Source organism: Lissotriton vulgaris, chromosome 7, assembly GCF_964263255.1.
Source record: "Lissotriton vulgaris chromosome 7, aLisVul1.2, whole genome shotgun sequence".
Lineage (NCBI taxonomy): Eukaryota > Metazoa > Chordata > Amphibia > Caudata > Salamandridae > Lissotriton > Lissotriton vulgaris.
Genome location: NC_141695.1, coordinates 1,280,888,015 through 1,280,914,314, shown reverse-complemented (window position 1 = coordinate 1,280,914,314; position 26,300 = coordinate 1,280,888,015). Strand labels below are relative to the sequence as shown.

The following is a 26,300-nucleotide window of genomic DNA, read 5'->3' as shown; positions in this document are numbered from 1 at the left end:
TAAAGTAGAATACATTTTACAGCTACAGATGTTAGCTTTTAAAAAACCAATGAAATTCACAGAAAAAACCATAGGTTATAGTCCATATATAGTTAGGAATTTGCATTTACAAAACCTTGAAAATTCAATGAAAAAACCATTGGTTATAGAACATATATAGTTAGGAATTTGCATTTACAAAACCTTATTTTACTCGCATAAAACCATTGAAATTCCATATATAGTTAGATGCGCTAACTATATATCGCGCACCCGCAATTCACTGCTGATAATGTCACATATTACATCATTCATGACATGGTCAGTGACATCACTGATGACATCTCAAATGACATCACTGATGACATCACTGGTGATATCTCAAATGACATCACTGATAACATCTCAAATGACATCACTGATGACATCACTAATGACATCTCAAATGACATCACTGATGACATCACTGATGATATCATTCATGTGACAATACAATGCATCTCCTCACACTTTAATATAACCTCTGTTACATCCAGTGTAAAATACAGAATATAATTTTTTAAACCATTGACACACCAATACTAGTTACTACATACACACTCACTGATTCCAATGTCTACACACAGATTCACTCATTCACCCATACAATCATTCATACATACAATCACTCATCTTTACAACACTATCATATGCACTCATACACCTATACAGACACTCAGACTCTGCCATTCATCCATGGAGTTACTCACACACCTAGTCAGTCCTGTAAAGAATCAATCACACTTCCATTTTCTAATCAATACAGTTAAACATAGAGTACCTTACATTTTCAAACATATACTAACACATACTTACTCTCTTATACAATCATTGATACAAGAACACATTGATCTCCACAGAGTCATACATCTCCCAGCCAGCCACACACACACTCAGTCTCCCATACAAATACTTCGACAACCAATCAATAACCCATATAGTTACTCATATAGCTACTGATCAACACATGCAGCAGTTTACAGAACAACAGACATAATGATGCACAAATTAAGACAGTTTAGTCACTAACCCATGCACTTAGTGAGACACATTTGATCACTCACTCATACAGTCAGTCACGCACCTACTAAATCCTTCATCCAGACACTTCTACATCTACTCATTCTTCAATATGTAAAACATATTTAAACTTTACAGAAACACACAGTCACTGGATGATGTCCTCAGTGATGTCATCAGTGATGTCACTGACCATGTCATGAATGATGTAATATGTGACATCATCAGCAGTGGATTGCGGGTGCGCGATATATAGTTAGCGCATCTAACTATATATGGAATTTCAATGGTTTTATGCGAGTAAAATAAGGTTTTGTAAATGCAAATTCCTAACTATATATGTTCTATAACCAATGGTTTTTTCATTGAATTTTCAAGGTTTTGTAAATGCAAATTCCTAACTATATATGGACTATAACCTATGGTTTTTTCTGTGAATATATATATATATATATGAGTGTGTATATATGTGTGTGTACTTATATATGTGTGTGTGTGTGTGTGTGTGTGTATATATATATATATATATCTTCTCCCCAACAGTCCACAAACGGCGCACTCTTTCTCCCAGCAGGTGCTAGATGTCGAGGTCGGACAATACCTCGCAAGTTAATTTCAATCAAATCATTAACTGCACTCCGCAGTCTTTTATAAATGTTTTGCTTTATTCAAAGCACAATCTCCACCACCACCATCACCGACGTTTCAACCAAGAAATTGTATTTCTCACGGTTTTCATGAGTCCATCCTCGCTTTCCAATTTTATACACTTGCCATATTAGCCCATTATGAGGCATTATGGGACTTGTATTTCGTTAGTGATCACAAGTGTCTCTTTCAGTCTTGATCATTGATTCTATTGTTAGTTTTTGTGCATATCGTTTGGAATCCCTATGTTATACATCAGTGATGAGTTTGTTTCTATATTCACATTTATTTATGTACTTTGTCCAATTTTCGTTATCCTTGCACATTGCTGGCTTTTTCTTACTTGTGTTAAATATTATTCATCTTCCTCACAGATAGTCCTGTTGGGGTTATGTATGATATCCAAATGGATGAAAAACAGCTGCCTTCAACTAAACACCAACAAAACAGAAGTACTCATCATGGGCCCAAACCCTGACGCCTGGAGCGACACCTGGTGGCCCACCGCCCTCGGAAACCCGCCAACCCCCACAGACCACGCACGCAACCTGGGAATCATCCTGGACTCCGAGCTCAAAATGGACCACCAGATCAACTCTGTCTCATCTTCCTGCTTCCACACCCTCCGCCTCCTTCGTAAGACCTTCAAATGGATCCCCCTCGAACACCGAAAGACAGTCACTCACGCCCTGGTCACCAGCAGACTCGACTACGGCAACGCACTCTACGCCGGAATAAACAAAAACCTCATCCGCAAGCTACAGAACATCCAGAACGCCGCCGCAAGACTGGTCCTCATCCTGCCAAAACACTGCCACATCTCCCAGCACCTGCGCACACTCCACTGGCTCCCCGTCGAAGCGAGAATGACCTTTAAGATGCTCTTCCACGCACACAAGGCCCTCCACGGCACCGGACCAGCATACCTGAATAGCCGACTCAAATTCCACGCACCCCAAAGGACCCTACGATCAGCCCAGCTTTCCTACGCCGTGGTCCCCCGCACCAGAAAGACCAGATCTGGAGGCCGCTCCTTCTCCTTCCTCGCGGCCAAAGCATGGAACGCCCTTCCGCTCCACCTCAGACAGACAACATTGCTCCCCATCTTCGCAAGAAACCTCAAAACCTGGCTCTTCGACAGACCCCCTCCTTGATGGAATGGAACCTGCACCCCCCCACCCCCCCCACCCCTAGCGCCTTGAGACCCTTACGGGTGAGTAGTCGCGCTTTAACAAACTCCTGATTGATTGATTGATTGATATTATTGTATGAACTTTCTGATAGATATTCATGGGTTGGTACCCATTGTAGGTTAGTACCTCTATGACAAAGTGATTGCATGCCAGACTTTCGTATGTGCTTCCTTCGTTTGGCGATTAAGGGTTAGTACCCTACTTTTTTAATCACTGAATGCATGTTTTTCTCCTAACCTTGTCCATGAGAACTAAAGGTACTATATATCTATCTATCTATCTATATCTACATATATCTATACACTGGCACCTAGTGAAAAATGATCAGATCATAGGTCCCTCAGTGTCTGCACAGCCACAGGTAACTTTCAGGAAAGCACGCTCCCTTAAGGACATGCTGGTCAAAAGCTATATGGGGGGAGCCAAAAAACCAACTTGGATACAGCAGCAAAAAGGCTTTTTTAAGTGTGGCAAATGCAAAGCCTGTGCAACAAGTAAAAACGTCAAGACTTACCCACTACCGACAGGCAAAATTGGTACCATAACCAAATTTATGTACTGTAACACGGATTTCTGTGTGTATGTGATTGTTTGCCCGTGTCCTATGATGTATGTTGGCAGCACAATCTTTCCTATAAAAGAGCGCATTCTGGCACATCTGAGAGCGATAAAGAATGTTGATCTGAACTATTCGCCCGCACGACATTGGCACAGACATCACAACAAAGATGTTAACTGTTTTTCTTTCTTTGGTATTGACAGGATTCCGGCAAACCCCAGAGGGGGAAACCGCGAAAAGCAACTCAGAATCCTTGAATCTCAGTACATCATCAAGTTAGAGACTAAGAACCCTTTTGGGTTAAATAAGGATGAGGAACTCCATGTCCACATTGGATGAGTACCCTACCCCCCCCCCTTTTTGGTCCCCACTGCTCTCGCTGTGACAGCGATTTCTTCTCTGTAATTTATGTGAGCTCTGGGAGGTGGGACCACCACCTAGACACAGTGCTACGAAGTTTAGAAATTTCACATGGAACATAGTCCACCTGAGCATAATGTGATGTAACGTTATGTAGTCCACTAGGAGAAATTTTTGAAAACTCTGATAATGTACTTAAATATTGCTTTTTTTGGTATAACTAGAATGATATTTTTTCTCAGGACTGACTTGCCCCATTGCAAACCCCTTGCTCTCCTTTGTTGTTTAGTTTGATCTATTATAATGTTTAACTATTGTTTAAACTACACACAAACACCACTGGTAACTCTCTCACCCCCCCCACCACCACCCTTTTCGTAAGTGAGAATCCCAATAACCCCCCTCACTGTCCTAAGTGAGGACTTTGTGATAGTCACAATAATCTCCCCCCCTTCTTTTAGAAAAACACGGGTAGGGTAGTTGGTTAGTAGGAGCCGGGATGGCAATTTCTGGAGTGCATCTGGGTTCACCCACATTTTTCCAGGCTCACACATGCCACTTGGCTGGGACACACAACCATGACCACTTGGTCTGATATCAAAATGATGATTATGAATGTTTAGACTTAAATGTGATTGCAACATTTTTGTACTAGAAGACAGTGCTTCACTAGGCTTATTTAAGTTGGCAGACATGGCAGAGAATAACTCACACACAGGGATCAAGTTCATTGTCCCTTAGTAATATTTTATGAAATGTGTATTTACTATGTTATAAATGCATGTTTAAACCCCCATTTTGTAATTAAATTGGAAATAATTTTCTGTATTGAACAAATGTTTAAAATCTGCCGAAAAACTTGCACCGTTGAAAAGTCTGTCTTCCAGCTTTATCAGAGAGCTGTTGGTCCGTTTTCTATGTACTTGGTATGCACTTCATAATGGTGGTTTACTTTGTAAACTCTATGGCTTGTGAGGAAGAGCGTCTGCTCGAAATGCGTCGCCACTAAATACACCGTCTGTTAAAACAAACCCAGATGTGCGAGTTTTCTTTTCTGCCTTCGTTATATACCGGGACACCCGACGCCCGGAACTCGCACCGAGCCCGTTTGGAGTGGAGCTGGTGTTCAGGATCCTTTCCTTCCTATATATATATTTCACCCCCAAATGCTGACCTTAATGAAAAGTCAGAGGAATACTTGCTTCGGGTACACAACAAAGGCTTTATTTCGCACAAATAAAGCGCTTTCCTGCAGTCGGTGAAGCGCTTTGGCAGATGCGTTTCTGGCAGGAATGGCCATCATCAGTGCCGGTCCCACAGGCGGATTGATTCTCGTGGGCTTCAGAGGCCACTCCCTTTGAAGTAGTCTCTCGACTCCTCCTCTCACAGGCAGGTGTGTGGATTGCGCTCTAGAATCCAAGTACATTGCATGATGGTAGTTGCAGTCCTCACTTGGTTCCTCATGCAGTGATGTTTGTAGGCTTAGGTGTTTGGGTCCTGCATCATTCTACCCAGACTCATCCAAGCCAAAAAGCTCCTATCCAAGCACTCTCAAATGCTAAGCGTCTGTCCTGCATGGACATGTAGGGCCCCCAGGCAAGGCACCAGTCTCTTCTCTTCCCATGGTATCTGCTTCTCTGTATCTAGTCTTCAAACAGACCCCCTTCAGTCATACCCCCACTCGTGGGTTCAGCGCTCTTGGCACCTGCACATCCCAAACCTTCTCCTGCTGCTATGATCTGCAAATAAACTCTTTCCAGACCCTTCCCTCTTTTATCCCTCCACTATTCTTTTTCAATCCAACTAACAGACTCACATGTTCACCTTCACAGTTCAAATTCATTTCATATTTCCCTATACTAATTCACCACTAATACTGTTTGGGTTTCAGAGTAGCGTGCTATTCCTCAAAAAGTGCTTTGAGGCATCATCAGGGGTACCAAGCTCTATATAAATGTAAACCAGCCCCTCTTCTTTCCCTACACTATCCCTTTCAACCTAAATAACAGACTCACATGTCCACCCCTCAAATTAATTTCATATTTCCCTATACTAATTCACCACTAATCCTTTTTGGGTTCTGGAGTAGCGTACTACTCGCCGAAGAGCACTGCGATGCCTAGTAAGGGGCAGTAAGCGCTATATAAATGCAGTTACAATAACAATTATAATATATTTTGATGAGTTTTGTATTGGGAAGGCTATTCTTCAGGGGTCAAGTGTGCAAAAAGCAAAGTGTGATAAATTCCAATTTCATGTTATTTTGGACAGGAAAGTTTTTTGGCGGAAAAAATGGCTACAATTCAGAGGCCGAGATTAAATTGATTTTTAATTTTACAGTTTGAATAATAATTTTGATTACATTTCAATAAAGTAGTACTAGCCCTATTTTTGCCCAGGGATATCCCGGTGAGTGACAGCACTGGTGATACAGTGCCCCATAGCTATAATCCCAAGCATATGTTTTTATAGAACAGTCCCTTCTCTCAACCAAATATCTTGCAGATACAATCATTGTTTTTTAGGGCTTGATTGACTCTTCTGTTTACGCCTGTCTTTCCAACTGGCCAGAGGCAGTGGAGATGAGGTTCTGTTCTTAGGCACATCTCACTGACACAAGAGTCAAAAACTTGCTCAATGTCAAGCTTCCCTGGTAGGGATTCAAAGATAGGCTCAGTGCAGTGGTGCTTCACGCAGGGACATCTTGAGGATTTTGGGGGCCCTGGACTAAAGGTATTTTGGTGGCCCCTGTTCAGACCCGTTTTGAATTTATGATCCAATTTCATCTTTTCATGCCCTTTTTGGCCAGGGCACTGGCGGTGCCCAGGTTCATTGGTCCAAATTCTAAATGTGCTTCCACCTACTATTCTGGGATAGTGATATGTGTTTTCAAAATTGTAAAATAGCAGCAGCTTACTAATAGTATTCCAAAGAATCTCTGGCCGCTAGTTCTCATATGTGAGGTGAGGTTTAGAACTAAAAGGAACTTTATTATGGATGTTGCATGGTGTTGAAAACAACATTTGTCTGGAAAATGTCTGCAATTGACTCCCACACATCACTCATATTAAGAATAAATTAAAACAAAATGGTATTTAAGAATCAATCAAGATCATCAGCGCAGGACTACGTGAAGGAGAACAGATCCAATCTATCAAGGGGCCAAAGCCCTCTTTGCCTATGCTTTAAAATGTCTCTGGCTTCACGCGATCTGATTCCATAGCACATGGGTCCTTCCCAAAAGCCTGGAATAGATACTCATGGCGGAAAGGCAATGTGACCAGTTAGTAGCTTCCCTGTTTGGCATAGGCCATGGTACCTAGCAGTAGACTCAGGGGAAGGGATCACTAAGCCGATTGGCGGTGCCCAGGCTGCTGGTGGTTTTGTTGCCTTTCAGATCAGAGTCTGCATTAGTTGTTCCTAGAATCCCAGCCAACCAATCATTCTTCTGTAGACTCTGAAAAGGAGAATGTACTGAATAACCACTATGACAGATAAGTAACTTTTCAATTCATTGTAGGCCTTGGTAACCAGCATTGGCCGACACAAGTAGTGAAGGGATGGGATTGTTCATCATGTCCAGGGCCACAAAAGGTGTTTCAACGGAGCTAAGAGTTTGTTCTCCTGCAGTTCAGGGGCTTCTTGAATGTTGTTTTTCCCAGCCACGCAGAACTCCTTGAGCATATCAGGCTTTCCCCTGGACAATTGTCAGGAATGCCAATAAGAGAACCAGGACTTGGGGAGGGAAGAGAGCGGTCCCACGTCCTGGAGAAGTTAAGGTTGTTGCTGTGGTTGGCACTGCAGCCTTTGCCACTGAAGTCTGTACTTGACGAATCCCCAAAGCCTGTGGTGTCCTGAACACATTCTCAATGTGTGTGTCATTACTCTCATACAAAATGGAGGGGAACGCGTCAACCTGGAAAACAACAGAGAAAAAGGTATCAGGTTAGAGTGCTGGAAGAAAAGATATTTAACATGAAGCAAGAGCAACCAAATTAGGGAAAAGGGATAAAAACAGCAAGCGAGATGGACACAAGAGAGATCGATCATGATTAAGAAAGGCAGAGAATGATTAAGAACAGTGGCAGCTCCTCCGTTAAGGCGGAGGAGCATAGACCAACTGCTTTTTCAGCACTTCATATAAGAAAGAGAAAATGATAATAACAGGACGTTATTATCATTTTATTTTTCTATGTGTCACTCGAGTGGGACGGGGCTGGGCTCTGTGATGCCAGAGCAGAGTGATGAGTTGTTTTCACTCCTCTGAGTCTGAATGATGGCTTGGTTGGCCCTCTGGGGCTGGCCAAACCATAATGCGCCCTTAGCATGTTCTCTACGGGGTTGTGTTGCACAGCCCAGAGGAGAACATGCCCAGCCTCCCATGCACTGCCTGAGTGGCCAAACAGGCCCTCAGACCAATCACGCAGCTGCTCATGCAGCATCTTGATTGGCTGGGAGAGTCAGGAAGCCTGGGTGCTTCCCATGCTTCCAACAGATCTGAAGAGGATGGAGGAGGGGCGTGCAGGGGCTAGGCAGAGAAGGTACATTAACTTTTTTAATCCCTTCCCTCCGCCCCATCACCACCGTTCGGGGGCAACCACCACTGATTAAGAAAAGCGAAGAATTAGCAAGAGACAAATGAGACAGGGAGCTAGAGAACACGAAAGCAACAGACAAACTGTGATGGATGTAAAACTAAGAGAAAACTAAAGCATAAAAGAAGAGAAAGGGAACTGGAGGAAATGGCATGGACAGAGTCATTGAGAGTGAAATATATTCATGGTGTCATGAAAGGTGAGGGAACACATCATTCCTTAATTTAACTAAAAGGCATAAACCTTTCTAGTTATCATTCATTCAACTTGGAGGGACACAATGAATGTATTTAATGTCCTGTACCCACCATAGAGTAAATCATAGAAAATACTTCTTATCTAATAGGACCTCTTCTGTGTCTCATCCCCAGGGCCTCTGGCATTATGCATATTTATAGATTTAGCTCATTTGCCACCTAATCCATTATCTGCCGCATAATCTACAGATTTTAACCAAAAAAGAGACTTCGCTTCTAGCTCAAATGGTTCAAAAGTTACTGTAAATGCAGCAACACGTGTTGCCACACAATGGAAGGCCCTCTGCAAAGCTGGACTGGTCCACTTTCTGGTGCCTATTGCTATATTTGGGTTTTAAACTGGTACTCATGAGGTGCAACTAATTCAGTGTTACCAAAAAATCAAGTAATACAAATACAAAATGTGCAGCATAATTCTGCATATTTTGCCCTTTTTTGCTGCATGCTTTATTCAACTCTGCTGCATATTTTGGCTCTCTCCGGCCGCATAATTCCAGTGGTCCGGCCCATGCCCAACTGTATGAGTTATGCTAGCCTGCAGAAAGACATATGCTCTGTTGACTTAACAAATTAGGATAAAATACTCTCCACATTTCTTCCTCTATCTCTCCATGTGTCACTAGTAGTAGGTACTATAAAGTAGTAGTGGGCAAAATATTCTGCTCTACCAGCGGAGTTTTGCCCACTCTGCGCTCCTCTTGAAGAGCAGAGTTTGTGGAAAACTCAACCACAGCGTGGCAGAGTTTTTCCTTGCGCACAGCTCATCAACATTAATTTGCCATGCGCGAGCGAGAAGTTGCGTCCCCTAGCGTAATTTTCGAGTGCTAGAACGTCTCCAGCTGAGATTTTTCAAAGAGGCCGGACGCACCAGGTTGTTACCGTTTGCACTGAGAATGCTGCTGCTCGAGTAGAAAATCTACTTGAGCGCCAGAAAGAAGCAGTACCTTCTGGCGCATATGCGTATGCCGTTTGTGCTGATTTTACAGCATGGAAACAAGCTCCCGGCACTAAAAATCAGCTCGAGCAGCGCAACGTGCCAAAATTCTGGCACTTGCAGAACACCACAGAATTGTGTGGAATTTTTAGGTAACTCCGCAGAATTTGACAGAGAGAAACTTCACGAGTTCCACCTACCTCTACTTTTAAGTGCCCAATAGCCTCACAAAACCTCCAGGTCTTCTGTCTCTTTGATTCAGATATTTTGTTTTCTGGAGTTGGTGGGGATTACATTTACCAGCAGCACTGTTAGTGCAAAGAACAAGTGACAGGACAGGCACTGTTTCTGCTCTCCAAATGGGCAGAGGACGCAAAGGATGAGTGGACCCCTCGAATACAAGAAAGACCTAACACATCTGCAGGTAGCTTCATAATGCAGCAGAGCCATCATGGCAGTACCTAGGAGGCACTGTGTGAAGTGACAGTGAAAAGATACATTTCTTAGTTGTTTGGATACAGCACAAGAATAGAGTATTGGAAGTTAATCTGTATACCAAACCCACAGACAGGAACACATTGTTAAATTTTTCCAGCGGAAGAAACTCAGATGACCAGTCGGTATATTCTACTCCAGAGATAAATGACCCATTTCTGACCCACTTTAAAACCCTATACACTTCCAGAATAGACGGTGATCACAGCGCCCATGAAGATTAATTATCCGAAATTGCGCTAGTTTATCTTGAGAAATATATGCAGGACTTCCTGGCTATTCCAATATCCCAAGAAAATTTTTGGGGGGCCATAGATGCGCTCCGGGGTTCCTCTGCTCCGGGACTAGATGGGTTCACTGCAGATTTTTATAAGGCGTACAAAGATATTCTGGTCCCACGATTGATAGAGGTATATGCAGAAGCGTTGGATAAACACATTCCCCCCCCACCTTTAGAGAGGCCGTCATTTATCTTCTTCTTCCTAAACCTGGCAAGGACCCTTCTCTGTGTGGCTCGTACAGGCCCCTTTCTTTATTGAACCTGGATTATAAAATATTAGCTAAGGTGATGAAAATCAGGCTTTGTTTGTTAATGGAGTATATTATTTCCCCTGTGCAGTCCGGGTTCATTCCCCATCGATCCACTTCGCTTAATCTACGGACCCTTTTTGCAGTTATTCATAGGATAGATCCCATGATCCCAGCAGCGGCGGTGTTATTAGATGCCGAAAAGGCCTTTGATTCCCTAGAATGGCCCTTTTTTATTTCAGTGATGCGCCGGGAGAGAGACCAGAGTTTTGTCTAGTGGAAGTTTTGACTCATTGTAAGGTAGTGCAGAGGGTTAATATGCCTGCTGCAAAGAACATGTAACATGCAGTTCACACAATGCATATAATGTAAATAGGTCAGTGGGTTACTGTTTTTGTCAGAGAGTTCCTTTTGTTACTTGCAGTTTATTATAAAATCCTAATATGGAACAGTAAACAAACTGTCATCAAAGAGCTGCATGCAAACTGCAAGGCATTTATTAGAGATATGTTTTTTACCCAGTCTTTCATTATCTTGCAAAAAGGATTAATTTGGGTATCAATCAATTCTCATTACTATTGAGAACCCACAACAATGGTGTTAAGTTTCAAATGCTGAATTTGTGTTTTTTCAGACCAAGGACTAATAAACTATACTGCCTACCAGTATGGATGACACGTGACTCCTACATCTTGTAGTCCTCTGTCTTATGTAACATTTTCTACTCACTGATTTACACATTTATGATTGTCTATGTGCAATGTGTGTGTGGTGTAAAGTGCTCTGACATTCCCACACTGGTATGAGTGGCGCTATAAAACAAAATGAATCTGAGAGAGTGCGGTTATGGAGACTGGAGGGGCACTGTGAAAGGGTGCTAGTGAGGGAATCCGTGGAAGAGATGGTCATTGGGGGGGCGCCAACAAACATTGTCGCACAGGGCGCCACCAGCGCTAAAGCCAGCTCTGTCTGAATCAGAGTAGAAAGCTCTGTTGCTAGGATTATACACATGCCAAACTGCACCAGCACTTAGGGGGGCTTGCAGGTCTACAGTCTTTGGGGCCGATTCACAGAACTAATCTGAGATAAAATCCTAAACTTACTACTTTTGGTATTAACAGAAGGCATTTAGTAGTAGTAAAGTTAGGACTCCTAACTTTACTACTCACAAAGTGCTGTACGGCTAAGGTTTAAGGGCTGGACTTGAACTTCAGGCAAGGAGGCGATAATGACTTGACTTGATTTGAATAGATTATGTGTATTTTATGGCAATATGTAAATAAGAGCTGCAGTCTTTTGCAGCTTCACAGATGTGCATCATCTGTAAGTATGAGGGAAGGTGGGCTGCATGTTTTGGCCTGGGAACTCGAGGGTACTCGCCCGCCTGGGAGGGGTTTGACTCCATTAAAAAATACAAGGGGCTCCTCAATTAATCCAGGAATAGAAAAACGTTTCAAGGCTTTAGAAATCCTTTTTGCTTGAGGGCGGGGAGAGAAAAAGAAGGCAGTGGTTGTTAGGTCCACAAGCTCCAAACTCACTATAAGTGCTGTGAAAAGGCCGACTTAAAGTTATGGCGGTGCGAACGGTGCAGCCACACCTGGTGCTGACCACGGGGGGAGGGGAGGGGGGGTCATGGGAGGTAGGGGCGCTGTGCTTAATGCTGCAGAGTTTCTTGTGTGAGCAGTAGTTTCCAGTCAACAATAAAAATGTCAAGATAACTCTAGTGACTAATGTTACTGCAGATAAAGGAGATCAGTGTTTTGTCTAGTTGCAGTTTTGACTCATCGTAAAGTAGCGCAGAGGGTTAATAGGCCTGCTGCAAAGAACATGTACCTTGCAGATTACAGAGCTGCATTTTATATATGCAACAAAGCAAGCAGCTCCATCGTACCCCACCTATGCAACGTCATCAATCTCTCCCTTGAAACAGCGACCTTCCCAGAGAGCTGAAAACACGCCGAGATCAACGCCCTACTCAAAAAACCCAAGGCAGACCCAAGAGACCTCAAGAACTTCCAACTCATCTCTCTGCTCCCCTTCCTGGCCAAGGTCATCGAGAAAATCGTTAACAGACAGCTAACCCGATACCTCGAAGAGAACAGAATCCTGGTACTTCCCTGTCAGGGTTCCGCAGCAACCACAGCACCGAGACTGCCCTCATCACCGCCACGGACGACATAAGGACCCTGCTAGACAACGTGGAGACTGCAGCACTCATCCTCCTAGACCTCTCCACCGCCTTCGACACCGTCTGCCACCGCACACTACGCGCACGCCTCCACGCCGCAGGGATCCGAGACAAGGCTCTGGAATGGGCCACCTCCTTCCTCTCCGGCAGAACCCAGAGCGTCCGCCTCCCCCGTTCCGTTCTGAAGCCTCCGAGATCATCTGCGGCGTACCCCAAGGATCCTCCGTCAGCCCGACACTGTTCAACATTTACATGGCCCGCTCGCACACGCCGCCCAACAGCACGACCTCAACATAATCTCCTACGGCGACGACACTCAACTGATCCTCTCCCTCACCAAGGACCCCATCACCGCCAAAGCCAACCTCCATGAAGGAATGAAGGCCGTCGGCGACTGGAAGAAGATCAGCCGTCTGAAGCTGAAATCGGACATAACGGAGGTCCTCATCCTCGCCTCCAACCCATCAGCCTGGGACGACTCCTGGTGGCCAACGGCACTGGGGGAATCCCCGACCACGTACGCAACCTGGGAATCATCCTCGACTCAACGCTCTCAATGACCAAGCAAGTCAACGCCGTCTCCTCCTCCTGCTTCAACACCCTCCCCATGCTCCGCAAGATCTACAGATGGATCCCCACAGATACAAGAAAGACAGTCACCCAGGCCCTCGTCAGCATCAGACTTGACTACGGAAACACCCTCTACGCGGGAGTGGTGTGACTGAGTGGTGTGACTGGGTTGGCAGTGGCAGTGCTTTCATGGCTTCAGCACAAGAAGGTGTTGGGGAATTTGGCTGCGCCAGCTCTAAAGGACTGAAACCGACCCCTGCTAAAGTGCACCCCAAATTGAACAAGCAAAGAAGATGGACACCTGCAGACATCAGCCTCCTGCACTGCATCAATAAGGCAAGAGACTGCACCTGAGCAGTAAAAAACAAACATATAAGTATCCTACGAGGAAACTATCTTGGCACTGTGCCTGTCCCTTCTCAGATTCCAGTGGCTTCAGTAAAATACCAACTAGATATTACCATGCTTTGTGAGAGAGCGGGTGGCTTCTAATTTTGCAAATATTCTGTTTTCAAGAATATAGAGCAAGGCTGACAGACATTATCCTGCCTTCTTACTACAACATTGAAAAATGTCTTCAAAGGGACCAAAACAAGATGGCCACCACAAAGTTTTGGGAACGTGTCCCCAGAGCAAGATGAGAGAATGCTTCTGTGCAACCTCACCATAGACTGTCTTTTAACAAGTTTAGGTGCCCTGCCAGAGTGAGAATATAGAGGTAGCATTAACCTCGGAACAACAAACTCAGTAATATCACATAGAACATTTTGGAGTAAGACAGCGCCATACTTATTTTAAATTATACTAATGATTACAGGTGTGTTTTTCTTCTCTCTTGTTGAGATGGGTTTTGTCTCTGCCGCTGGGACGGCCTGATTAAGAGAAGGTTGTCGAAAGTCTCGTGAGATTGATACTTTTGTTTTTCATCTCCCAAGCCATTGGCCATCCATCTTGGTGTCAAGATACCCTGATGAGAAAGAGGAACACACAACAGAGTGGTAATGTTGGAGTGACGGCCGCACTCTAGTCCTGACAAATTCTCCTCATTAGTAAAAAAAAATAAAAAAAATTGTGTTTTGCAACTAGTGGATAAAGGATTGAAAGTGACAAAAACCTTGTGGTTGTACTTTTAGTATGTAGTATAGTCCCTCATATATTTCAATAAGTGGCGGAATGGTATAGCAGATAGTACCTGGTAAGTGAATAATAGTACTCTGAAGTGAATTTTATGCGCCAATTTTTAAAGGTGTTGTGACAAAAAGTCTCGCAGACAGCTGTGCAGCCAAGCCAGGCCTGAAAGTGTTTTTTGTTTCTATATTTTACCCTCCCTCCACATCATAGTTTCCTCCTTTCTTCTTAAATTCCCCCAGAAGCTGAAAACCTGGCTTTTCAGTTAACTAACCTACCCCAGGCAAGACTAAGCACACACCTACTCACTGCCGGACTACACTCGCTAGTGAAATTGGGTCAGATTTAAAAGCCCCTTGCAACACTTATACGCCACTTTTGCGTCCCTTTTGTGATGCAGCGGCATTGTAAACAATGCACCACATTGCGATACATTAACAATGTGACGCATCTATGGAGATGCGTTGCGTTGTAAAGCCCTGCGTCACATTATACCTGCGTCACGCCTCCGGGTCTAGCCAGCGCTATATAAATCCTTTAAAATAAATAAATAAATAAATAATGTATGCAGGGTGGGCGTTCTGACGCAAGAAAGTCTCGTTAAAGTGATGAAGTGAAATCTACAAGATTTCACTGAGTCACTTTTACGACACCACTGCGTCAAAACCTTACGCCTGCTTGAAGCAGGCGTAAGGAGTGACGCAGCATGATTCCGCATGTGGCATGACTCCAGCAACGCGTTGCCTTTACGCCAGTAGATGTGTCATGCATCTGTCAATCCTTGCTCCATGGTGCGCCACATTGTAAATGCGACGCATCTATGGTGGCACAAGGGTTTTTTGACGTGACACAAATTAACTGACGCATCTTTGCTAATATGCAGAGATGCATCAGTTCTTGTAAATCTGCCCCTTAGAATTTAACTGCCATACACTGGTGAAATAAAGTACCTGGAGCTAGTAAACTGGATAGTCTATTTGAGCTGAGTAATGGGGAAGAACCATATTAAGGACAAAGTGACATGCTGGCTGCCAGTACAGCCGTCACCAAACCAGCATTGTCGCTACAAAATAAGAACAGAGTGTAACACCACACCAGGGCTGGAAACTCAATGTCCCCACAACATAGAGGGTGGAACAGAGTGTGACACCAAACCAGGGCTGGAAACTCAATGCCCCCACAACATAGAAGGTGGAATAGAGTGTGACACCACACCAGGGCGGGAAACTCAATGTCCCTCGGCAAATAGAGTGTGCAACAGAGTGTGGACACGCACTCATCCAAGGATAGCATATCCATCCCAGTGAGGGTGGCATCATACACACCAGATGAGCGTGACAGACGCTGGCACAAGGGGGGCAGAGCATAATCATCACAAAGGTCGCACACTGCTGACATACTCACCACACTAGAAGGAACCAATATGGGGTTCTTGAATACGGTCCAGATCACTGCCTCATCACAGGTGGGAGTGGTAAGCGATCCCAGGTACCTGTAGTAGGAGGTGAGGTTTACGCCTTGAAGTAATGAATCAATGGAAAGGGTACCATTTAACAGAACACTTTGATCTGTGGAGAGAAAGAGGGTACGTTCAAGATTCACAAACGGAATACACCACCAGCCAAGAGGCAGAACGTGCTCATCCTCAAACAAGGCTAGATTCACGTTGCAGTCTTTCTTCTCTCTAACATTGGGCGACCTTGCCCTCTGTTAGAGAGAAGTGCGCCCCCCGTGACCATCGCTGCATCGGTAGCGCGCCCTGACTTTTTGGACAGAGGCATTTGAGCCCCTTATAGATGGCCAGTTGGCCCAGGGGACTATTAGGTTTGTAGGGCGCAAGGCACTAGTGTACTTTTTATAGGCGCTAGGAAATGTAATGTTTGTAGTGTGATTTATGCACCTTGATTTATGCTTAGAGATGTGCTTTTATGCTTACTAGGTTTTACCTACTGTCTTATGTTTTCTACTGTGGTCTAGGTTTGATTTATTCCCTACTGCAGGTTATGTTACTAAGTTTAAGTATATTTCCTAATGCAAGTAATGTTTAGGAGTTGTGGTCTACTAGATTTAGGCTTATGAGGTTGGTGCAGAATAGAGTTCTCGCCTTATGTGCTACTGTGCCTGTTCTTTAATGTAATTGTGTACGCGAGGAGTTTGTATGCTCGATGGGGCTGCAGGTGGGAGGGCTCCCTGATTATTGCAGAATAACTCTGGAGACTCCACGTCAGACCTGCCATTCCCCCCCTCTGAAGACGTGCGGACACTGGCACTGTCCTCCTGCCGCTTCACGGCATAGATTACACCCCTATGCTTTGGGAATTTCGTGGACCGACTGAATTTAGCACCAAGGTCTCAACCCCACTTCCTGACCCCAAGTTGGCAGCCTCAGTCGGACTCTCCATGATGCTCCAATGCTCCCAGACAATAGAAGTGGTCAGCGTCCTGAGCTTAACCACATCCCTCACCTGACCTTGATCCTGCTCTTCCTCCTGGACATGTACACTGAACCTTCCCTCGACCGTAGAGACCCTGCTATTTGTCCGATGTCCGGTGGAGCTACCTGTTAGCTGAAGAGGAGATGGGTTGTGCATTCCCCCTCGGCCGTCACCTACCCAGCCGGATTTTGGGCAGACTTTCCTTCGTCTTTCTGTCGTTTCCCCCTCCTACCCTTTCACCCCACCCTATTCCCCCTCTACGCTTCCTTCTTCTCACCCTCTTCCCCTATAATGTTTTTCTGTTGAGACCTAGCCATTTGACCGATGCCCGGTGGACCAACCTGATAGCAGAAGAGGAGATGGACCGAGGATTCCCCCTCGGCCGTCACCTACCCAGCCGGACCTTGGACTACCCCTTTTGCCCTCACCCCCTTTCCATTCCTCACCCCATTTTCCTTTTCTTCTATGCTCCTAAAAAGTTTTTTCTGGTATCTTTTGTAACTATTTTCCCCTCGTCTCTACGTCCTGTCTTCCTCCTACCCCTTTACCTTATCCTCTTACCCTTCCTGCTCCATTCACCTTGTTCCCCTATGTTCTTTAAATGCTTTTGTTGATACTTATGTAACTTTTAACTGATGTAATTTGCAACATTATTGTCCCTCATGTAAAGTGCTCTGATTCCATCGGATCTAGCCATCGCTATATAATAACTCATTAATTACATTTGTTTCCATTTAGTACTCTTTCTCCCTTTGTCTACCTCCCTAGCTCCTAGCTCCTATCCTCTCTCCCCTGAATCTCTTGCCTTACCTGCTAGTCTGCCTAGCCCTTGTCCTTTGTGCCCTTTGACTAAGCACTCCTTCTCCCCTTGTTGGGGAAAGATCCAATATTTATACTCTAGAGTCTCAGCGTACCCGCTGAGAAAGTCCACTGCGCCAAGGGAGCCACTCACAGCTGAGGTATGGTATTGTGGTAAATAAATTTACCTAATCAGTTTTTCCGTATAATTATCATTACAAGACAGCTCATAAAAATGAGAGGCAGAGTCCGTGGTATCTGAGTCATACGGGTTTTAATGAAAACCTCGAGGTTGGAGATCATGTTCCGTCACCACTAGGGTTCGGGAAGGGACAGTCAACGTTTTATTAACATTACACATTATATATAGTAAAGTAACATAATTGAATCCAATACAGTAGGCGTAACAGGTGAAAAAGAGCGAGATAAGAACACATGTGCGTAAGAGGAGGCGTGAAAGAAGGCGTGCAATAGGCGTACACGGAGGCGTGCACTGTACATGTCAGAGAAACGTCACAAGAATCGTCACATGTGGGTGGATGCATAGAGAAAATTGCGGGATCAGCAGAAAGTGCGGATGCGCGCGCAGCTAGCATGACGTGACATAGACGTGTAACTGGGGAGAACTTTAACACTAGTAGAGGAGACAGAAGTCTGGGATGTCAGAACGACCTGGACCTATAACATATCTGGTATCTTATGTTTGGAGGATGTATTATCTGGAGTAAAAGGTCTCTCGGGCAGAGGCTATTCTATACTGAATGCTAGTGCGTGCATAGGTGGCTACGTGCGGGCCATGGGCCTACTATGGTAACGGGAACTGTAAATTACTTGCAGGGAAACAGGAAGGCTTGCTCTTTGCTCTGCAGCCGGGGAGATGTTTACCTAAATCACTAGACAGGAATGTATTTTCGAGGAGGCCGAACAGATAACTTGAAGGCAAAATACTGTCTTGGCAGGCAGGCCAGGTTGAGCCAGGCACTGCTTCGCTTGGCAGGGAGTAAGGCAGAGGTCAGGGATACGTGTCCATGCTGCAGCTTTCAGAGGCAGAAAGCAGAAAGGGCTCGGAGACAGAAATCAGGGCCTAGCTCGGCAGAGCCAGGAAAAACATAAAAGTGTACCATGTAAAGACGTTGGCATGGCATGGTTAGGAACTGAATAATCGATCCATTCATGGTGGATCTGAAAGAGGATATGTTAACGTTGGACGCAAATGTATTTGCGTCTTCATATTCGGTCATGGAGGGAAATTACATGTACTTTAAGCACGTACATGGAGACGTTGGGGTACACGTTAGGGGACATACTTGACCATAAAAATTTCAATTACCTCATTCCCTCCTTGTCCCCTACGGTCCCTTCAGGATATATCAATCTTCATGAGTCCATCTATCTGTTCATATAACATCATTTGTTCATCTTTTTTCATTCGGGCACGAGAACGTGGACTTGGATGGGGAATACATGATGTGGCGCACAAGCCGCAAATCGCTGGCCCACATTGTAGACATAGACAACAACTGAATACTATGAGTAGGGCTATTCCAAGGAAGGATAGGACTTTCCATCCCCAGGCTGATATCACGCTCCAGAGCCAACCGGACCAGGTCCAGGTGCCTGGATTCTGGTGTATCTGACTTGCAATCTTGTGGAGCCGAGTTATGGCTCTATATACTGACGGTGCGTTATTAGGAATGAAAACACAACAACTGGATCCGATGACTCTACAAGCCCCGCCCCTATCTGCCAGGATGACGTCAAGGACGAGACGATTTTGAAGAACGACAAGTCTCATAGCAGACTGCTCTTCTGTCAAGTTACCTAGGGCAAAAGTAGTTTCATTTACTACTGCTTCAAGGGTTCTGGTCAATTTACGTATCAGTTTGCTATTTGAGACAGTTCCTAAATAAGGAAAGAATCCTTTATTGAAATCTGTGTATTGTTCCCATGTCGTTTCAGTGTAATCGACAATCGGGAGATCTCTCTTGGGTCTAACATGAATGAGATGAGAATTTCTATGATAGTCAGGTGGGGCTAGAAAAACAGGTGGCAGTAGGATGGCAATGTAACAAGTACCATCCCAGTCTAGAGGTAAACGTATATAAGCTGTATGGCCACAAATGAAATAGGAATGTCGGGAAGCTTTGAATGTAGACTTGCCTTTGTCACTGAATTCAATAACTGTATTACAATCGCTGTGTCCTAGATGTACTGAACCATTCTTTCTAACGCATAGATCACCCTTCACTGGTAAGACTGATATTGAGGGTGAGTTCGAACTGGTTTCTGACTGGACATTCAAAATCATGAGGCTGAGTGTAAAATTACCCAATCCATAGACTTCGTTTTCTAGATCGGTACCTGTCATTTGGGGAAGACCCTCCTTGTCGGGGAAACATGCCTTATTCATAACTGTATTCAGGTCTCCCCATATCCAATTACCTTGGGAAACTTTGGACTTATTGTCTAACGAAGACATTAATGTAAACCATGCACCACATGAACCATTATGTGTAAACGGGTAAGGAAAAAGAGGCAAGGCTCCCATCATTTTCTGGTAGGGAGGGAGTCGGCCACATACCCAGCAATTAGTGGCATTGCTGGTCTGGTGAGAATGATGCAACATACGGATAAAAGAATTGTTGCGCAGTGCAAGTCGATAAGAAAGTTCGTGCGGGGGCAGATCACTAAAGGTGTGGTCTGCAGTGTCATTGAAAGAAGAATGTGCTTGTATAGGAAAATATACGTGTAACATATAGCTTAGGCATATAATCGTAAGACTCAGAAAAAACATGACAATTAAAGTAACAATACAACGGCTCCGGAGATTCTTGCAATATTTCTGTTTCTTGATCTCCTGTCTATCTCTCTCTCTATTGGGGTCTATCTTATACATGTCAGGAACCTGTCTAACCGCTTCACCCAGGAGGGGACTTAAACAATTAAACTGTCTGACTTACTAGACCTCAACTTTAATTTGTACTCCTGGGACGGAGTTTTCTCTACCAGGGGGAGTTTAGTATCAATGATTGGAATGCGGCAGTCCTGGGAAACAGTTTTTGGCGGAAGTCCATAACATTTCTTGACGTGGCTCGAATGGAGCCAGTTTTTTCTGCCTTCGAGTTTGACTGCAGTCCTTGTGGTCATCAAAACGATCTTAGGTTCCTTCCAGCGGGGCTCCAGAGGGCTTGACCGGTCAAAGTTGCGGACGTACACGTAGTCACCAGGGACGATCTTGTGTGGCTTCACCTCGGTGTTGTCTGGAAAGGCTGCTGCGACCTGTGAACGACATGATTGTAGTGCAGACATCAAGGAAGCAAGGTAATCTGTCAGCATAGTACTGTCAACATCGGTTAATTTACGGGGCAGAGGCGTCCCCCACATATTCGGTGGCCGGCCAAAAACCACCTCATACGGGGATAGCCCTGTCCTAGAATGGGCTACCATTCGCATATAGAAGAGAGCAACTGGAAGGGCTACTATCCAGTCTACTCCTTTTTCTGCACAGACCTTGGCAAGACGTGTTTTCAGAGTCTGATTGTGTCTCTCTACTAATCCAGCTGCTTCGGGATGCCGAACACAGTGGAACTTCCATTGGTAACCTAACAAAAGGGAAACCTGCTTCATGAGCTCGGACGAGAATGGCTGTCCGTTATCTGAATACACGACACGAGGCAAACCAAACCTCGGGAAAAACTCGCGAACCAACTGCTTAGCAGTGGTCACGGCAGTGTAATCTGGGACTGGATATGCTTCTGTCCATCGGGAAAGTGCACATACAACTACGAGGACATACTTGAATCCTCGACAACGTTCCATCTGGATATAATCCATCTGGAGGACTTCAAAAGGGTGATCAGGAGGATGAAATCCACCTTGCTCTACGGGAATGCCTTTACCTGGGTTGAACTGACAACAGATCATGCAAGTACGCACTTTCTGTTTTGCTGCTGCTCGTAAATGCTTATTGAACCAAAGGTTTTGAATACTGTCTAACATAGCTTTTTCTCCTAAATGTGCAGGACTGTGTGCTGTGTTAATGATAACTTGAGCCATAGAGTCGGGGAGAAACCATGTGGCTTTTCCCTTTGTCATCCATCCCTGTTCTGTCTGGATCCCTCCTAGTTCTGTCCATTTCTTGATTTCGTCTGGAGTAGCATGTGTCTGTATGTCAATTACATCTAGTGCGGGATCCCTAACTGTCATGCAATGTGTTGGAACTACTGTCTTTGTCATATCAGTCGTATGAGTATGAGTCTGAGCTGTATGCTTGGCTGTTCGATCTGCCAGGTCGTTACCCTGGGAAATGGTATCTGTGACTTTCGTATGTGCTTTACACTTCATGATGGCTATGGCTGTAGGCAAGTGTATTGCTTCTAACAGAGCTTGAATGAGGGGACCATGCTGTATCTTGGCACCGTGGGAAGTTAAGAAACCTCACTCTTGCCAAAGGACTCCGAAGTCGTGTACAACTCCGAATGCATAACGTGAATCTGTGTATATGTTAACTTTCAAGTTCTTGGCTCGAATACAGGCTTGGGTCAGAGCAATGAGCTCTGCTGCTTGGGCAGACAGGGTGTCAATACGATGTGTTTCTATGACTTCAGTTTCGGTGGTCACTGCGTATGCGGCCATTAACTCTCCTGTACTTGTTCTCATACATGAACCATCCACATAAAGTGTCAGGTCTGGATCTAGTAATGCGATATCTGTCAAGTCTTGTCTAGGTTTCGTCATAGTGTTAATGACTTCCACACAGTCATGTGACATAGGGTCTGTTGTACTTAACGGTAAAAGTTTAGCAGGATTCAGTGTATTGCAGCGTCTGATTTCTATGTGTGGCTGGAATAACGTCAATTCATAACCTGTCAGTCGTGCTATAGTCAAGTGCTGAGTCTGTGTTCGGTTTAAAAGAACTTCCACGGAATGTGGAACCTGTACTGTCAGTTGGTGTCCTAATACAATGGAATCACTTTGTCTGATTGCTAGAGCTGTTGCTGCTACAGATTTCAAGCACGCAGGCAGGGCCTGGGCTACTGGATCTAATGTACTGGAAAAATAAGCACCCGGTTTGTGTGAACCTGCTTGATCTTGGGTGAGTACTGACAATGTGACAAAAAGTGTAAAAGGCTTGCTATAACATGGTGTCGCTAAAACAGGTGCTTGACAAAGGGCTTTCTTCAAGTCGTCAAAAGCTTGTGTATGTTCCTGAGTCCAAGGAAGGACAGTCGATGACGCTGCCTCCTGGGTTGTCAACTGTATAAGGGGCTTGGCTAGATATGCGTACTGAGGAATCCATTGTCTACAGTAAGAGGTGAGGCCTATAAAGGCCCATACTTCCTTTTGTGTCTTGGGCTGTGGCATATGTACAATCAACTGGATGCGGTCAGGTGTTAGCTGTCTCCCCCTCTTGGACAGCAAGTGACCAAGGTACACAACTTGCTGAACACAGAATTGCAGCTTCGAAGGAGACACTTTGTGTCCCTTGTCGGCCAGAAAGTATAGGACTGTCAGAGATGCATGTTCACATTCTTGTTCACTTCGGGCGGTGATCAATAGATCATCGACATACTGAAGTAGGGCAGTGTTAGCAGGCATGTGGATACTGTCAAGTTGTCTTTTCAATGCTTGGCTATAGTTACTCGGACTTTCCGTGAACCCTTGAGGTGCACGTGCAAATTTAAAGCTTCGGCCATTTAAACTGAATCCGAAAAGGTACTGGCTTTCCGGATCAATGGGAACACTAAAGAAGGCATTCTTGAGATCGATTACAGTAAAGAACACCGCTTCGGAATCAATAGCTGTTAATAGGGATGAAATATCTGGGACCACTGGGTACTGAGGTATGATACATTTGTTAAGCTCTCTAAGGTCAATCACTAGTCGATAAACTGGAGGTGCATTTGGATCAGTACGTTTAAGAATCAGAATGATTGGAGAATTACAAATATTGGAGTCAGTTTCTACAACTACTCCTTGAGCAATAAGCTCATCAATAATTTTCAATAAGGCTGCTACAGCCTCAGGTGGCAATTTGTATTGTCGGATTCTGGGCAAAACAACACCTTGCTTGAGTGTAACACGATATGGTGTAATATGCATACAACCTACATCAGTCGGACCTTGTGCCCATAAATGCTGTGGTACATTCTGTAATCGGGGATCAAAATCTCTCAACACATAGTGACCCTTGAAGTCACGTAAAAACAATCTCACTCCTTCCGGAGAACAACAAATTACAGCTCCTAGAGCTTTCAGCGTTTTAATACCAAGCAAGTTTTCTGGACATGATTTCGTAAGCAATAAATCTGTAGTACGGGACAATGGACCAACTGCAAGGGGAACTGGTTTCGATACTTCATTAACAATAGGTTTTCCTGAGAATCCAAGGGAAACATTCTGTGAGCCTGAGAGGGGTGCCCCTGGAACCTCGTCATGACTAATGGTAGTTCTGCTTGCCCCTGTGTCAATCAAAAATTTTCTGTCTTTTCCTAATACCTGACTATGTACATAAGGACCCTCTTGATCTACAGGAATCTCGATGAGAGGCAAACCTACTTCCCTCTCTAGGCTATTTCATGAATACTGTTGGTAATCTGGATACTCTGACTGTGCATACTGGTACATCTGCTGTGTAACGTGTTGTGTTGCGGCAATGGGCTGGGGCTGTGGTACCGCTACGGTCTGTTGCTGTGCATGTTTTGGAGCAGGTTGCGGATTCTGTTGAATATTCTGTTGAACATATTCTGGTCTAGGCTGACGTGGTCTTTCTTTCGTTTTGCCTGTAGCAATATTGTGTTTCAGAACGGCACAATCACTTATAAAGTGACCTGGCTGCTTGCAATAATTGCAATTTCCTTTAACAGGACCTGTAGGACGACTAGTCTGTGTGTTCTGAGTGTTACCCCTCTTCTGACCATCTGCTGGAACAGACTGGGCAACTAATACTTTCATTTTAGTGTCTTTCATACGTCTCTGTTCATGATCATGTTCCTCTCTAATTCTGTTCTGGTGGTACTGTAACATTTGTAACATTTGGGAAGGCGTATTTGCTTGCCAGGTACTCTCGACTTTCAATACACGGTTCTTAACCTGGGGCAAGGAATTCTCGACTAATTTGGTAACAAAAAGATGTGGATATGACTCGCTACTTGTTTTCAGGCCACTATTAATAATAAAACATTTCTCGAATCTAGAATAAAAATCACTAGTGTCCTCGTCTTGTTTCTGCTTACAGGCTGAGATTGCATCCCAATCCTCTTTCTTAACCGTCAGTAATCTAGACAAAACTTGTACTAATAATCCTGGTAATGCTTTAGTTTTCTCCCCAAGACCTAAACCTGGGGTACGTCTGGTTTCTTCGTCTTCTAATTCAGTCCATACAATCTTTTTATCTCCCACCTCCCATTCTTTCTCTTTCAGTTTCTCGTAAATCCCTGCTGGCAACAATACCTTTAACATTTTCATAATATCGGGATATGTGTAATCTCCCATGAGTAACATGTCTTTTATTTCGCGGTGGAATCCTGCAGGGTCTTTATCGTGACTAGGTACTAGTTTCTTCATTTCCAATAATTCCATTTTAGTCAAAGGAGTGTATACGAATACGCGTTGTAACGTGTTATCTGGCTTCTGAATTGGATGTACTTCTCGTAAGGGATTCTGTCTGTCTAGGTGGTATGGCTGTCTTACTGGGGGTGGAACTGGAACAAAATGTGGAGTTAGGAAAGTTCTGAATTTGTGACGTCGTTCTAGAATCGTATTAATCAAATCGGTACCTAGGCCTCTCCATCTTTTCAGAAGTAAGTCATCTAATAAATCATATAAGGGACCTGGATCAGAATGCTGATTTTCATACTGTATAATGAGATGTTGGATCATATACATGGCAACTAATCGCTGTTCGTCTGGGGAAAGGCTTAAAAATGTTTGCGCTACTGCGTCATCATTATATACGGGGCTATCACCAGCCCACTGTACTGCGGACCGTGCCAGTTTCTGTTCATGCATTGTATGAAGTTCGTAGTAACCTATTCTTTCTTTCAGTATATTATCGGTCTGTTGGAATACATGTTCAAGAGAACATAGTTCTGGAATCGGGGAAAGGAAACGTTTCTTGTTTTCTAGACGAATAGCTCTGTCAAAAGGACTACTTAAAGGGTACTGTTTAGGAGGTTTCGCTCTACCTACATACGCTATCATGTCACGAGTCGCTGTTGGATTCTCTGGCTCTTCCTCCTCTGAGGAATCTTTATCGTCTGACTCTGCTGCCCTATCGGCATTCTGTCGGGTATGCATGGCTACTATTTCTTTACGGATTTTTCTAGACATGGCATCTATACAATTCTGTTTGTCATGCTTACAATCTGCAATATTCTGACTCCATTTAGTCAATACATCCATCTCTTCTTGTACAAAACCTGGTCAATCTCGTTCTCTTATCAAACAATTAATCAAGAAACGTAATATTAACCCTTGTGTCTCAATTTTCTGATATGCCATGGCTTCACGAACACATTCAGGACCTTCTCCAGTCTGAATAAAATGATATATCCTGTCTAGATGGTCTGACAT

At 44.3% G+C, this 26,300-nt stretch overlaps 1 protein-coding gene across 2 annotated transcripts in view; it reads right to left on the bottom strand.

The window, feature by feature from the left end:
• Positions 1-5,008: 5,008 nt before the first annotated feature.
• LOC147703408 (carbonic anhydrase 4-like) overlaps positions 5,009-26,300 on the bottom strand; it is a 136,220-nt gene continuing 114,928 nt past the window's right edge. Inside the window, exons 8-9 of one of the 2 annotated variants that reach the window (XM_086931841.1) lie at positions 15,898-16,061; positions 5,009-7,714 (exon numbers count right to left, since the gene is read on the bottom strand). In XM_086931841.1, the coding sequence (XP_086787967.1) occupies positions 7,484-7,714; positions 15,898-16,061 (395 nt within the window). In that variant the 3' untranslated portion in view covers positions 5,009-7,483. The remainder of the gene's footprint in view (positions 7,715-15,897; positions 16,062-26,300) is intronic. The other variant, XM_086931842.1, reaches the window with a different exon arrangement.